Source organism: Cylas formicarius, unplaced genomic scaffold, assembly GCF_029955315.1.
Source record: "Cylas formicarius isolate icCylForm1 unplaced genomic scaffold, icCylForm1.1 PGA_scaffold_272__1_contigs__length_124999, whole genome shotgun sequence".
In the NCBI taxonomy this organism is placed as follows: domain Eukaryota; kingdom Metazoa; phylum Arthropoda; class Insecta; order Coleoptera; family Brentidae; genus Cylas; species Cylas formicarius.
Window position 1 is genome coordinate 19,682 of NW_026844304.1, and position 17,248 is coordinate 36,929.

Genomic DNA, 17,248 nt, shown 5'->3' on the forward strand with positions numbered 1-17,248 from the left:
GTTAAATGCAGAAAGCAGAAAATGGTACTCCTACTTTAAGTTTGGGAAAAAATTCAATTAACAATATACCAATTGAGGATTCTTACATTTCTATACAAAACCACATAAACCTCAATATATTGGGTTGTTCGGAAAGTCATTTCGTTTTTTTTTGGGGAACATGAAAGACAGTTTTCGTATAATGAATAAATATTTTATTAAATTATATATTGGCCATTCTGGTCCAACACCTTTTGCCATCTTTCTGGCAGTAACATAATTCCCCTCTCATAAAAGTTTTGGTCCTTGCTGGCAAAAAACTGGTTCAGGTGGTTTTTGACATCTTCATTTGAGGTAAAGGTTTTGCCATCCAAAAAATTTTGCGGGGACCGGAACAAATAGTAGTCGGAAGGCGCCAGATCTGGAGAATATGGTGGATGTTGCGGTACGTCCCATTCAAGCTGTAAAAGTTTTTGGCGAGTGACCAAACTTGTGTGAGGTCTCACATTATCCAATTCGTCCAGTTGATGACAATAGACTTCTGAATTAATCGTTGTATTGTCCGGCAAAAGCTCAAAAAAAACGATTCCTTCGACATCCCACCAAACGGAGAGCATCACCTTTTTTTGGTGAATGTTGGCTTTTGACACGCTTTGAGCGGGTTCATCTTTTCTGCTCCATGACCTCTTGCGTTTAACATTGTTGTATACAACCCATTTTTCGTCCCCAGCAATAATCCGCTTCAAAAATGGATCATTTTCTTGACGTTTGAGGAGCGAATCACACACGTCAACGCGACGACACAAATTTCGCTCTGTAAGGACATGGGGCACCCACACATCGAGCTTCGAGGTTAAGCCCATGCCTTTCAAATGGCCATAAACAGTCGAATTCGACAACTAATGCCTTTATCGCATCTTTGTCAGCTTCGACCGGCCTTCCAGACCGTGGTGCATCTTCGACATCAAAATTGCCGGATCGAAATTTTGCAAACCAGTTCTGGCACTGGCGTACTGTTAATACGCCTTCTCCATACACATCCGTCAATTTTTTTCTCGCTTGGACAGCATTTTTACCTTTTCTGAAGTAAAAAAGTAAAATATGACGAAAATGCTGCTTATTGCTCTCCATATTTAAAAGGGCACCAACCAAAAACTACTGCGTAGAATTAATAGAACTTTTTCACACACAAGCCTTGCAATATCAGCTCTCAAGACATATAATGCTTATGCGGCTTAAGTGTGAAGTCGGTTTCGAAAAAACGTAATTAAGTCCTCTGACGGGAAAAAACGAAATGACTTTCCGAACAACCTTATAATTAATCTCAATGATTAGTCTGATAGTTTGACAGAATTAGATTTAGACATTTACATAAAAAATGTAATTATGTATAGAAATTCCTAGCTGTGAGTTTATTGTATTTGTTTAATGTCTTTTTTTTTCTTAGTGTAATTTAATAAGATTTTTAGCAACTTGCAATTAAAATTATGAACAAATAAATACTAATTAATAAGAAAATTAATTTCAATATTTGATTCTCACAAGGCGGTCAATATTGAGGAATTCTGCCGCATGTCCCTGTATTTATTGACTGAGAATTCGCGTATTTTTTATTTTTATTTAAATTGTAGTGAAATAAATACGATTATAATAATTTAGTAAGAAATCAATGGTTACCCCATTTATTGAGTTGTGACTAGTTCTCGTTATGATTCGCACTGTAAAAGCTGAGGCTGACGCGCGATACGAATGTTAAAATTACCGGTAAATTCAACGCACGAATATTATTTAATTAAATATTAATAACTGCCGATTAATTTTCGTCTGTTTATTTTGCTAATGCCATTTGTTTGAATTGGATAAAGTGTCCATTAGAATATGAAATATTTATTGGGTTACATACGTCCAAACGGCTGCGAAAAAAATTTTACGTGACCGATTGTGAATAAACCGGAACTGCATTTTGGGAACATGGTGTTTTTGGACAAACTTGAACAAGTAAAAAAACATTATTAAATTGTATTACGCAAAACATAAACAAATAGAAAATCAACTACAATTGAAGGAACAAGAGATAAGAAAATTGTTTTATGATAACAGATATTTGTGCAGTTCCTCTGAAGCGCGTTTAGTGTTTATTGTTTCAAATTCACTTGGTAGATTATAAAATACTTTTGAGTATTGCGATATATAAATAGAGAATAAAAGAGTGACTCAAAGATCACGAAAGAGTCCACAGTCCACAAGAAGAAGCTTTAATTTAATTGGTTCCTTACTGTTAACTAAACAAAAGGTTAAATTGACGACTGTCAAAATGTCAAAATGTCAAAAAATTTCGTTGGGTCTTAATTATTGTATTATATGTCACCTTTTTTCCGTCTAAGAAGGGCGTTGACTTTGACGTTAAATATATCGGCAGTTTGAAGAATGAATTATATCCTTTCGCCTTGGATTTCTTCCTCTGGGAAGAAGAAACTACTACCACTAAACATTACAACAATTTTTCTTTAACGTTTGAAAGTTACCAGGTTTTTAGTCTTGGTTAGTGTTGTCGCAAGATATATTTTGACACCCGGTAGTACGTCGTGGCGGATTTGGTCCGGAGTAACGTCCATGTTTAAGCGAAATGATAACCAGTCGTTCGAGTTTTTGCCGCGGCGGACACGACAATCATATCTTATTGTCCAAAAGATTGGACGACAGCCCCGCGGATTCCGTTCTTTTTTTCTTCTTCTTCGTATTCCGAAAGTTGATTTGTCCGGCGGTATGAAAACCGGCCGAATTAATCTTCGGGAAAAAAAACTTTTAAACGGGCTCTCATAATTAAGTCATAGCCTGTTATAAATCCCCGGAAAACAAGTCCCCGTACGCAGCAACTATGTTAACTACACCATATAGGGTTATCTCGTATACGGATGAGACTGTCGTAAAGTTAGCCGCCAATTCCCAGGGCCGTACTCCAAAACTTCACCTATATCACGTAATACAGCTTAAATTTTAATATCCGCAGTAAGCGCGGTCTTGGTTCGTCCATAGTTCTGGAGGTTTTTGCTTGCAAAATGCTTACTTTCTGAAAATAGACCACTCGAAATTTGCAACTCTTCTGGAGCCAGAATTTGACTGAACTGAAGCCAGATGAACTCTGAAAAAGCCAGCAGGAGAAGATTTGTAAATCGTATTGTTTGAAGAATCAATCAAAATTTCCTTCTTGGAACTTCTCCATCTCACCGTTGAGTGCATTACAAAAAATACGTTCCTATAGTTTTTCTAATGGTCCCAATGGTGCTACGTCATTCTTCTTATTATGCTAGTAGGTTATTAGAATAATTTGAATTTGTGTCATCGCTATCATCCAGTGGTACAATTGCTGGTTTTACATTTTCCCTCAGTTTATTTACATTTATTTTTCAAGGTCACGGGGTTTCTTAGTCGTTTAAACTCCATACACCCGAAAGTGATAATAAGCTCCTATTCTTAGATATCTTTATCAATAGAAAATCAGCCCCAACCATTGTGTACTTGATCGTTTGGATGGAGACCAGGAGTTTACAGCATTCCATGCATTTCACATGGGAGTAAATCATCGGAATTGTTGGGCCCTAAGGCTTTCTCCGCAGTATTTGAATGGTCCTGGATGGGGCCTTTTCTGGTGTGTTCGATTCATATAGATCTGTAAGATATTCTATCCAGGTTTCTTTGATATTTTGATTGGTTTCGATAAGTTCCTTGTCTATTCAGTTGCTACGTTTTGTAACATCCGAATGATTGTGCGTTTCTTAGGGTCGTACAGTTTAGGTACGCTACCTTCTTTCAATTGCACTTTTCGTTAACTTCTCTGCAGAACCATGGGCTTTTATTTGGTATATTTTTGGAGTTACAACTACTTCTGGTAGCTAGAGCTTCCCCAATTTTGAGCATCGCGGCTGACGCGCAGATCAATCATCTTGCGCATGCGTATCTGCAATAGCGTGTGCGGTCCGGCAGCTACCGCCAGTACACCAGGCACTCCTTTATTTACAGCCGTCGAGGCACCATCTTTTGTCTAAGAAAGATTATAATTGACATCGGATGTTATACGGCCTTATAAGTCCTTTTAAATAGGAAGGCAGTATAAATTCTACCCGTCTTAGATCGTATCATAAACGGGACGTTGTCCTTTTACGTTCGGTAAAACGCCATCTCGGAATATTTATCGCCATTATCGCCGGTTCGTCGCTTTCTTCACGTTTCTTCGTTTTCCTCGAAGGGTTTCTAAAGCGGCTCGCTGGCTCGCGACGCGTCCGACAACATTAGAAGTTTTAGAAGCAGATTCGTCGCCTAAAGCCTCGCTTGCGTCGGCAAGAAAATTGCGGCGGTTTTTTATATTGTTTTAAAATTTATTGCGACAAATAGCTCTAGCACACAATTGCCCACAATTTGGTAGGAGTTTAACGACTATTTTGTTTCACCAGAAGGTGATATTAAAAATTCTATATAAAGATAAATTATTAGATCTCATAATACTGGGGAATAGTTTTTTATTGACAGCATTTTAAACAAGACGTGTCCGAAAAAATGTCGCAAATAACGCAAATTGACTATAGAACAGTCATAAAGTTGCGATTGTGGAAGAGGTGGTATTGAGTGATCTACGCTTAAAGGTCAAGCAAATCTCAGAAATTACTAAGGTTTCTGATAGAAGTGTTCGTCGAATGATCATTTAAGTAGGCATAACATTAGTGCAAGTTGGGTTCCTAAAAACCTTTCGGCTATTCAAAAACAACGCCGTGTCGAGTGTGCGCGGTCTTTTTTGGAATTCTGTGGGTCGGAACCGAAGCCTGTGATAGAAGGTGTTGTGACGGGAGTTGGTTCTCTATTATGACCCTCTCTCGAAAAAAGAATCAATTGAGTGGCGTCGTAAGGGTGAAGCCCCTCCAAGAAAATTCAGAGTCTGCCAGTCAACAAAAAAGGTGATGGCCACGATCTTTTGGGATTGTGAAGGAAATCTTTTGATAGATTTTAAAGAAAATAATACCATTGCGAGACTGCAACAGGCGTGCGTGCGTGAAGCTGCCATTTTAGAGCGGGGGTTTCAACAGATAGATCATCTTCCCTATAGTCCAGATATGGCCCCCAGCGACTGTTATTAGAAAAAGGACTTGCGTGGACGAAGTTGAGTTAAAAGAGGCTGTTTTAGCTCATTTTGCAGACTAACACAGTGTGTCTCCTAATACGTGGAAATTTTACACTTTAACAAATTTAATAAAACTTCTGAATTTATGGGTTATTAATTCGGTCCATAAAGTTTAGTTAAAAATGTTGCTAGTAAAATGAAAACAACAAAGAAATATTAAAATACTTAAAATGTAGTTGGCTATGACACACGATCTCCTTTTTAACGCATTAAGGTAAACGTTGACATTTCTGTTTGTTTTTGTTGTTTTTCATATTCTAATTTGAAAAGTTCGTAGATTTCAAGTTTTTTGTTAGTATTTATTTTATTTGTATTTTAGATAAGTTATAGTTTTTCTAGTTAACTACTAACTGCTTCTTTAAATATGTATTCGGAAGTTTTATTCAATCTGTTAAAGTGTATAGAGTCGATTTTTTTCAAAATTTCCACGTATTAATGGACACCCTGTATTGTTAGCACTAGGTTTTATTCGTAAACCTGGGGTATTATATCTTTAAAACATGTCTTTGCTGTTTAAAGAATACCTAATATTGCCAACATTGCCTATTTGGGATAAGTTAAGGCGCACCTGTCCAACTGATCGAGTAGCGCATGATTACGACTTGTGACTGAATCAATATTGTCAGAACAGTTCGGCCGCAACGCTTATCTGGAGGTTGTCTAAAATGTGTCCCCAAAAAGCGATTCGATGACATAAGTTTTACATCGCGTATTGTTTCCGGGTCATTGAATAAAATATGGCGACCGTAAAAATCTGCGTTGTTCAGACGAAAGCGGACAAAACTATACGAAACGTCCAGCGTAAACATCTTTATTCCGGCAATAAAATCCGCTCGTAGGTGTCGGTTATTCGTCCCCGGCCGTTTCGCAGACTTTGTCATCGTCGCTACATAGAAACCGAAAGGCAGACGACGACGACGGGAAATGCCGGTCACGGTAATCGTCAATCGTATTTTTAAATTATGTTGTACGACCGCAAACAACGTCGGACCCATCCGGCGACTCGTAAAAACTGGTGCCGGTCTTAAAGCGTGAAATTATGTCATGTCTACTGTTTTCGGAATTGTGAAGCGTCGCTTCTGTATTTAACCACGTAGAACTTTACCAATAGCCCTTTTTTGAAGCCTTTCCCATGTTTTTGTCATCGCAATTTACAGGGACGGCTCGGGAATATAATAATTAATTCATCTTGGGAGGATGAGGAAAGAATTTCTCTGCGTGTTTTATATTCAACTTTACGCCAAATGTCAACCTTTAAAAACGTTAATAAATCAGACCGCATTTAATAAGGGTTATTTTTGTTTGGTTTCAGGACAGACACGTGAAGCATTCGCCAGGCAGCGCGACCGATCGCGAGCCGGAAGTGGATCCCAGCCAGGATTACCAGCTTTTGCTCGGTTACGAAAACAGCACACACACGGTGCTCCGTTTCCGCAGAAAACTGGACACCTGCGACCACCACGATATTCCCATCACGGTAAGTCGCGGTCTTATATCGATTTTATTCGGGCCATTAAAACTTTTGGGGAGCTCGGAGCTTGTAGGGAACGTTTTAGTGTCACATATAAGGTGTTTCGCGATACTTAGAAGAGTGAGACATTGAATAGTTCTGAAAATTGGGTTAGTTCCGTAAGCGGCGATGCCCTATCGATCTAGTATCACTGCGACGTTGCCGGTTCTTCGAAAAAGTAGCATCAACATTGAAATGTTAAATTTGACACCGTCCGATCCGCAAATATTTTATGATTTTTGATTGTTAAAAAAAGCGAATGATTTTTGTTTTTTGCTTGTCGGGCCATGATAACTTTGTAGAGGTCGAAAAAGATTTAAATTAAATTAAAGGATTTGTAAACTTTAAGTGACTTAAGTAACTGTAAAATCTTCATTGTTACTTAATATTTTTAAAAAATGCTTTAACGGGTATTGAAGATATCATAGAGTTAAACGCATATTTTATGCCAGAAATTGAGGAAACCCCTCTTGTTTTGTCAAACTCTACTTAAAGTAGTAGGGCTTAAAAAAAAATTAATTTGTCATCACAATTTCGCAACTAAGACAATCGAATTAAAGTTTGTGATGGGAGGAGCAATTATTACGACATTTTTATCATATTTAAAAGATTAAAAGAATGTGTTTATAAGTCTTATACAAAGCACGTATTATTTAATTTGAAAACCTTTGCATTTTCAAGTCGATTTGCAGAAAACGTGACTTTTTGCGCAGCAACTTCATTTTTTATTTAAATCTAAACACTAACACCTACCTAAAAAAAAGTAAACTTGAAAACTGACTGAACGGAGAACATGTATGAACAATCTGAACTGTTAATTCCAAAACGCTAGAAATGATAAATTATTAATTTGCTTAATATGTGTATATTTAAAAAAGTGCACTTTTTTTTATAATTTTTCAATTTGATAGGCAAATCAATAACTTTGATCATCATCGAATATAAATATTACACGGGGTTTTTTTAGGCCATAACTACCTTATGTTTGTTTCGTACTGCCTTTATTCGAAAGCACGACGTCGAACCATCTCCCATCTTGAACTGCGATGGAAAATAAACGACCTCTCTCCACGTTGAAACCGAAAAACTCGAGACGCCTATATCGCGTTTTTAATTACACCGAAGTGTGGTCCTCGGCCTTTCGAAACATAGGACGCGTTCAGCCGATTACCTAGTAAATCTCTTTTATTTACGGCCCGTTCATAAATATTTTTGCATCACAATAATTACCCCGACCTGGCCGGTAATTAAAAATGCTCCGTGACAGGTACTAAATTCCGTCCGAGACGATAAATCATCGGACGCGTAGGAAAAATGAAACGCCCTGTGTTTTTTGATGTTCAATTTTCGACGGTACGCGGGCACCACTGGCCGGCTCGTGTAATTAAATTCCTGGTCTCCGCCTCGTTTAAAAAAAAGGAAAATCGGTTCAAAGTTCGTTTTGTGTAGTTAAGTGAAAAGTTTATTGCTACATCGCGGAGAAGGAGATGTACACGGCGGTTCACGTTGAGATTAGACCACGTGATGTAAGAAGCGTTTCCATATTTGTTGTAAAGGGCTATTTTTTTAATGATTGAGTTTGAGACGTATCAAATATTTCCATTAATAAATACATATGCGCCTCTCCCGTGAATGGTTTTAATATTTTAAGCGGTTATTGAATTGCCAACATCTTTCGAAAATTAAGTTTTGGTTTCAACCCCCCTGTATGCTTTTAAAGACCAACATTTGACACGGCATTTATTTAAGAAATCTTATTTTGATTTATATTTTCTCGTGTGACTTTAAACGTTTTTCTTTTTTATTTATGAAATTATTTATAACACAGTTCTGTTTAACACGTTTAAACGACAATTTCACATTAAAAAATGGAAATATTAATTAGCACAAAATAACGACGTTTTTAACAAAAAGTTATTTAAAATTTTTGAAAAGATGGCTTGGTCATATTGAATTGAATTGAATAACACAATAATAATTATTATGAAAAAATTGCAGAAGCCAAAGTTTCTAAATAAAGCATAATTTTCGTTGCATTCGTTAATTTTTTACTAATTGAAAAAATGTACAAAGTTTGTTTTTATAGTAATTTTTAATATTGCAATATTTTCTTTCTTGCTTATTTTAAACAAGGGTATTTTGTATTAAAAAGCGACAGCAGCTCACTAGATTTTTAATAACTAAATTAAGGCCGTGCGCAATTAGGAATCTTCGCACAGCCTACTTTACCAGCGTGCCTCGGTCTTTACCGTTAGAACGAAACAATTCTGTCGTGTTCCTTTGCGAGTCAGTCGCACGGAATGTGCGCTGTTATTAAACCCGCATATTCGGAGTTTCGAACGTTCTCATCCCACTTTTACGTGTCATTTTACCGCGGGAACGGCATCAGGATTATTTTTTTTACGTATTTGTTATTTTTTAGAACAAGTTTACAAGGTTCGGAAACTTTGGTATATGAGTACTGTTTACGAACATGGCCGTTGGCTGACCAATCCATAGTTCCGCCGTTCCCTATCCAACCCCTGGGATATTCCATGTTTAGAAATTAACTTGCCTTGCAGCCATATAATCAGCGCTGATATATTTAGGGGTAAATCTTCTATATATTGTTTTATTTGGTGCTCTAAGAGTTGCAAATAACGATCGTCAGTTAACTTTTGATCTATAAGTATCGGACTCAAAATAAGCCCATTTTGCCAGCACACCATTGGTTGGTATCCCTGGGTTTTTATTTTGTGTATTTGTGTGGGGTTATTTATATACCAATATCGCGTATTTTCTCTATTACAGCCCTTTGTTGTAGTGAACGAAGTTTTATCAGTCCATAAAACATTGTCCTGCACCAAGTTTTTGAGTTTTACGAAATTTAGATGCATTACATTTATATTCTTTCAAAACTGAGGGAATTTATGTATCACTCGATGTGCTACATAGAATCCTAATATGTTTGCCGTATTTTCTTCATTTAAAACATTATGATTCCGACATAATTTTTTACCGTTTTCTGTAAATTTCTTCGCCAGCCTTGAAAATATCTTGGAACATCATGGATGTTAAATTTGCGAAAAACCATTTTAACAGTAATGACTTGGATAGTCATTCAACCACCAACGTTGTTTACTAATATGTCAAACATAAACGTATTTTTATGTTTTATGTTTATATTTTAAATCAATCATTAAAAAAGGTCCTGTGCGATTTGATAGTTTTATCTTCTTTTAACCACTGTGGTGTCGTCCATGGCCCATGTCTGACAGCGGCTGCCTCAGAACGGATTCAAAAAATCCAGAAATACTGTCTAAGATTCATTTTTGGGATTAAACGCGGCAGGCCAGTTCGTCGTAAACTTAAGCAAGTCCGATGGCTTAATATGAAAAATCGACGATATCTCTATAAATTTTAAGTTAATTTAGACACAAAATATCTTATTTTGTTCATCCGAACCGTGTCCTTTTTATTGTATACCAATACGTGAATAAAATGATAATTATTATTATTTGTATGTCAGGGCACTCTTTGGTTATTTGGTTATTTGGATATCTCTAAAAACGAAAAAGATAAAATTGCTGCTGCAATTATGAAAAACCCGTTGCTGTTGTAGCCAATTTGAATAAACTTATCCGCGACATATCGGGCCTTGGAAACTTTTTCTCTGCCTAATAACTTAAGGCCGACATCATAATTCATCATTAACGGGGTCCGACGAGATTACCGACACAAGATAAATGAGCCAAGTTGAACGCTGTCAGATAAGTTTGAGAAATAGGCGATGGCTATTAGCGAAAATATGGAAAAAGGGTCGATTTTGAGGCCCGCTCCGAAATTAACTCCGAGACGACTTCGACATTTGTTTGACGAGCGTTTTCACCGTCAAATTGTAGACGATGACTGGGCGGATATCGTTCTTGGGGAGAAATGCGGGGGACAGAGACGTACAATTCGAACCCCCAGGTTTAACGGACTACGACGGGCGTTTTTTGCTTGGCCAACTTTGAAAAATCGCGAGGAACGGGCGATGACTGTGCGATTTCCAGGGAGGCCGTTGAAAATGTGTTTATGCATATGTCCGAGAAATACTTTGAAAATTCCGGCTTCATCGCACTTGTGGGCATATTATTTGTTTTAAGTTATGTTTTTTAAGTTTTATCAAGTTTAAAAATCGTTCGGCGCTCACATACAGTGAATGCGAAATAATTATTCGACCAATTAACGAGCAATCACCGTTGTTTAAAATAATAAAAAAAAGAAAGACAATGTTATATTAAAAAGTACCATAAAAACACACCTTCTACATTTCCAAAAAAAAAAAATAGAATCCAAAAAAATTATAAGATGTTAAAAATCTAGTGAGCTGCAGTCACTGTGTAAGCCATGTCTTATTATTGCTTCATTTGACATTCGCTTTGATTCGCGATTTGGTTAATGAAAACATGGGGTTGAAAGTTTTCGATTTTGACATGTAAATAAATAATAGATAAAGTCCAAATTGGCTGAATTTTAAAAGCCATGATACAAATACGAGGTGTGTTCAAAAAGTAAGGTGACATTTAAGTTGTTTCAAAAAGTATTTATATATTTTTCAAAATTAATCTTGCCCCCTTCAAGGTAACCACCTCCCTCCCCCTACGGACATAATACACTTGCGCCAACGTTTTTGCAAATCCTCGAAGCACTTCTGGTAAGCACTTTCTGGTATAGCCCGATTGTGGTTTTGTTTTTAGCCAAAAAGTTAATAAATTTAATACTACTATATTATTCTCTCATTCCTCTGTATTTGTTTGTATTGTATTGTATTTACATTAGCTTCGAAAATGTAGAGATGTTTTATCTACTACCAAATTGCTTTCGGGTAAATAGAGCACGTAGAGCTTAATAATATTTGATACTTTAGGAACGAAAAATTCTTGACATGCATTCTGGAAAACAGCAGCTTTTAAATAAATAAACCTGTTTACAGAATATAGAATAATCGACGAAACGTATGCCAAACAAACATTAACGATCCATTAGGCACGGAACATTAAAACAATTTCACTAATTCAACCTTAAAAAACGTCAGGCGTAAAATATAATGAGGATATTTTTCGATATATCATAAATATTGGAAAAATCCTATTAATACTTCCGCAATCGAATTTATAAATAATAAATTTTCACTCCATTAAGTTAAAAACGAATGAAAATCGTCCATTAGGTAGGATCAAAGAGATAGAGGGAGGGATAGAGAGAGATAGAAAGAGAAGTTTCTATTTCGAACCGGTTCAGTTTGTTTGCTCCCTTTCATATACGTAGAAATAAATGAAACGTTGGATATCATATGTTTAATATTCACGTACAAAGTTTCCTCAATCTTTTTTATTTCTTGCTCCAGTTCCTATTTTTTGCCTAAGCTTAGCATTGCTGTCCCATGTTTGACTTGGTCTCCACGTCCCCACCAGCTGAATTGTGGTGTTCTGTATTATACATCCAGATCCTCTCTTATTTACATTTTTCTCATTTTGTCTGTTTTTCTAAATCTTTCTTTGTTGTTTCATCATTCAATACCAAATGCGAAAATATGGTTTTATTTTTGTTGTTGATATATCTTTCTTACTCATTCTGTAGTACAATTTTATACTTTTTTATACTTTTATACTATTTAAGGTTTCAGGCTAGTTAACATCACCTGACATGTGAAAGAGGTTTTTTTCTATGGATGGTCATTACTGAACACCTAGTTCACTCATATGACCGCTGCAGAGTATGCCAAATTCGGATGATGCAATATATCGATGCATGTTTCACCTGTTGCTTGTAGTAATGACTCTAACCATTCTAACCATGCTTTTCGACATAAAATGGCAAGTTTTAATTTTCCAGTCCATAGACTTGTCACATTTCCTTTAAATCAAGAAAGGTTTGAGGTGGAAAGAAGCCTTATAAAAAAGGTAGCTAGAATCAATGGCTATGAAGATAGTTTTATCGATAAGTTAATTAGGAAATTTAGATTTAAGAACAAACTTCAAAAATCAACGACTTTTCAAGCTTAAAAAGTAGTCTCAATTCCCTTCTCTCCCCAATATACAAGTGGACTTGATAGAGTCTTCAGGGCCGCAGGTCTTCGAAGTGTCTATCAGTCCGGATCAAAATTAAAAAATCTTTTGGCAGTGGTAATTTGTCTCTCCTTACAGAATTATTTTATTACTTTGTTAAGGGACTCTTCAGCATTACAAAAGTTCCACTTTTTGTTCTGCTATTACGAATTTTTTGCCTTCTATTGTCGGTAAGCAAGTGTTCTCGTTGTTGGTTGGTCACGTTGTTTTCGCCAATCGCTCCAAATTGATGGATTTCTAGTTTTGTTTCAGCAATAAGTTTTCCGCTGTTTTGGGGACCGGCATTTGTATTATTTCGACATCCGACATTTTCGATTCTTCCATCGCTTGTTTCTTGGTTATCCCAAATATATCAGCTATTTGTTTAAGCGTTAATATGTCATCCTGTATGCTTGTATTTTTTCTAAATTCACTTCCAGATTCTTGTAGTGTATTGTGTTTTTATTTATATGTCCACTTGGAATCTGCTCTGAAGACTGCCTACTGTCATCATTTTTTTCTGTTCTATTCTTTTTCACGTTTCTTTTTCATTTGTTTTTTAATCTCTTCCGGTAAAGTATATTAATATTCAATGAAAGATGGCATCGAAAAGAAAATATCGCCCGATTCCCGATCTGAAACGAATTAAATCGTATGTGTGTACATACACTTTCCCACAGTCTCGTCAATAATTACGGCTAGCCGTTATTTCTTCGGGAAACTAGGCGTCGTAAAGTTTATTAAGGCGGTAGTAAAACGTGATAGAACGAACTGCACCGGGTATTAAAATATGACCGTCTGCTGGAATTTAAAAGGACCGAACTACGTGAGCTCGAGATGAAGTCGTCCCGTTACCGGATACAGATCTGTTTCGAAGCATACTTTTTTTTACTGTCTAATTAATTGAAAGGCTTGTTGAATGGTCGGTGGTGATCCCAGGTCAACTTCTTCATCTTCTTCTTCCTCTTGGTGCTCTTCCTCACCCTTTCTTGCTTGTTGTAGTATGGCTTCCTCCGTCAAGTCTGCTGTTTTTGGCAAATCCTGGTCTATCACCATAAAATCTTGCAATTTCTCACTTGTAAACTTAATTGTTGTTTGAAACTGGTTTATCCACTCTTTTAGTGGCTGACGATCATCTTCCAAGTCCTGTTCGCAATCTGTTGAATTGTTTCTGCTGTCACCTCTTTCCAAGCTTTAATACTTTTTATTATGCTCTAGTTCTAGTAGGCTGTGGTGATACACTTGTAGTTTTCAATTCAATTCAATTCAATATTCCGTAGATTTGGAATGTGGGGATGTGCAGGGCAGTTATCTAAGAGAAGTAATATTTTCCTCCCCTTTAATTGTGCATCCCATTTTGTTTGACTTCTAAGTGACCGGCAAATGCTTGATGTTTTTAAAACATCGTGGGTTAGTTGATTTTCCAATCACGACTAGCTCTATTTTTTTCTCTCCCACTCATATTGGCAGCTAACACTGTTATAAATTCTTTAGAAAGTTTTTCACCCACACAATTTTTTGCTTTGAAATTTAAGAGTTTTATCTGGCGTTATTTTGTAAAAAATACTAGTTTCGTCAGTATTAAAAATGTCGTCAACAGGGTACTTTTCTGCTAGTTTTGGCCACGTCTTCTCCAGCCAATGACGTTTCTGTCGACGTCACGGGCTTCTCCCCTTATCTGTCTATAATTTATACCATGTCTCTGTTTGAACTTCCCCAACCATCCTTCCGAAGCCTTGAAATTGATAATGGCAAGCTGTTCGGCAAACTTTTCTGTACATTTTTAAGACGTTTCTGTTGGAACCACTGCAACATTGCCCTATCCAAATCTTCAAATTTTGGCTTTCTTAGTTTTTTACTGGAACTGCCTGCCGCTTCAGCCTGAATGATTTTTTCTTTGCACTCCCGAATCGTGGATACAGTCGACGGTGTAAGTCCGTACCCACGTGAGCAAACACTTCGAAAAGCTTTAGAAACCTCCTTTTAAAAGCAGAACTTTCTAGCTGCTGTCGAAGGTAACCCGCTTCTGAAATTAATTGGTAAACACGATTAATTTTTTAAAATATTATGTAAAAATTTGTGTTGTAATTTAAAATTTGGAGAGGACATCTTAAATTGTCTTAGAAAGCTTTTTTTAAAAGCGGAACCTCCCAGATGTAGCCGAAAGTATCAGAAAAAAGCATTTTTAGAATGAAAAGGTAAAGCAGATAAGTTTAAAAAAAAAATCGAAAATATGCTTTAAAAAAATTGGTGTTACGTCAAAAAAAAGCAAAAGCGTAGACAAATTTTTGAAAGCGCAATTATAAATAACCGATAGGCTCAACGCAAACTCGTCCCTTTAATTATGCAACGACGACGGTCTGCGTCGAGTTAAGCGACTGTTGGCACGCAAGAGACGACGGTTTAGAGCCGTTCCATTTTTAACTTCCGAACTCGCGAAAGAGCCAAGTTTAAAATTGCAAATTTCGCATTAAAAGTTTCGACGATATTAATCAAATTACTTGGCTCCACTTTATCGAGAACTTTGAGGTGACAGGTTTGTTTCTTCGAGCGCACCCAAAAAGAAAAAAATAACTCGACTTTCGTGTCTCCGCGTCGCGACTCTCGGCACTTTTTCTCCGCAGGAAAACATACCCTAAAATTTAAGCGCATTTAATCTTCAAGAATTAACTCAAAAAGTGGTAAAAGAAAACATATTTTAATAAGCTTGGAAGCTATAGAGAAGCTAATTTGCTGACATTTTTGTTAAAAACTTCAATGAATAGTTTGCATTGGAAACTAATAAGAATCTCCCATTCTTAGATATCCTTATTAATAGAAAACCAGACCTAACGTTAGGTCATTCTGAAATTACACCTTACTGCATGACAATCATCGGTTATCAACTCTCTAAACTCACTCAGAACTAAGACACTTTCCATCTGCTCCTCCCTTCACATTACAGATATTAAGCGTTCCACCACAAAATACCCTTCCAAATACAATGAGTACGAAAGCAACTCCACCGTTGCCACTGTTGCCCTTCCTTACATTCAAAACATCACCAAGATTTACAGTCATTGAAGAAACAGAATGGAAAATGTCAACTAGGCTAAAAGCAGAATGAGACCGTCATCGAATCTTATTTGACCAAACTAAAATTCTTGCATGTAGTCGATGGTTTCTTCTACCACAGAAAAACTAGCCAAACAACCGTTTCATTGAAGTAGATAAAACTAGACTTGTGGCAAGAGAAAAACGTCGCAAATTGGACACTGTCTGTCCATTGTCCTTGAAACCCCAAAATGACGGGCATTCCCGGTCGGAACGACTTTTCGCAGTCCATTTATCCGGCTTGTTTATAAATCAATTTGAATAGTCAGCCGGAGCGTCGCTCAGATTGATCCGGGCGATGGACCGCTGTCAGAGTTCTCACTATTTATATTCCGATCGCATGTAAACTGTTTTAAATCAAAGAGACAATGGGCCGGCCTTCTCAAATCAGATTACGATCTCCTTTTTGACTGTTTTCCACTAAAAGAGAAAGAGACGGACACAGATCTCGCTTTACATAAGCGTTACGTTATTTATAAGCGCTCGAGACTCCGGACAAAGAGAGAGAAAAAGCTGAATAATGTAAACTGTGCGCGTAAACCCGAGCTTCTATTGTTTCCGAGCGCTTTTGTTTGTCGGTATACCGATCGGGAAAATTATTTCGAGCTGTGTGCACGCGCGGGGATCGATATAGTTAAATCCGTCTTTATCCTGATTGTGCAAAGGTCATCAATTGTATTAATCGAAACGGAAAACACCAAAATGTTATGCAACGACAAACTCGGCGGAGTTCGGATATAGTAAACCCGTTTTCTGTGAACACTCGGTTATCATTATTACCCAAAATCTGAAATACAAATTGCAGACATCTAATCCTACTTTATTTTTTTTAGATATTGTTTACTTGTTCTTGTTCACTTGTGTAAGGATCATCAAAAATAAAACCACGTAATGAAGCAGAATCGAGTTTAATCCTCTCCGTTCGACAACTACGTCTTCACTAACTCATCGTAAACCCCCAAAAACATCGCATAATAATACCCTAATTATCTCCTCACCGCAGCTTGCCCACCCTGTCCTTTTTGCCTGAGACGCCGATACATTTTACGATCGGCAAAAAAAACAAGGCGGCGCCTCTTTGTTACGGGGTCTTGTCGGATATGACGTAATAATATAAATATTCCAACACTCGGCCATCCTGACTATTGGTCTGTCCTCAGACCTAATGGTGAAATTTAAACGTAACTTAAATCTTTCAAAACTACAATAATTTGACTATTCTAGCTTGGTTCCTAGTCTTACGTAATAAAAAAAACATAATCAATTAGTAGGGTATCTTAAACATAAGCGATATTCCTTTATAAACAATAAAATAAGCAACATTTGCTTATAGGCAACGTTTGCCAAACTACAAAACACGAGCGACGTTCGCTCATAGGCACGTTTGCCAAAATACAAAACACGAGCGACGTTCGCTCATAG

The 17,248-nt window shown here is 36.9% G+C and overlaps 1 protein-coding gene across 1 annotated transcript in view; it reads left to right on the forward strand.

Annotated features, from left to right (window-relative positions):
• Window positions 1-6,427: 6,427 nt before the first annotated feature.
• The window catches only part of LOC132697642 (MOXD1 homolog 2-like), a gene marked incomplete at its 5' end in the record, with an annotated part of 49,392 nt that continues 38,571 nt past the window's right edge, over window positions 6,428-17,248 (forward strand). Inside the window, one exon of the mRNA XM_060663184.1 lies at window positions 6,428-6,629. Within this exon, the coding sequence (XP_060519167.1) occupies window positions 6,428-6,629 (202 nt within the window). The remainder of the gene's footprint in view (window positions 6,630-17,248) is intronic.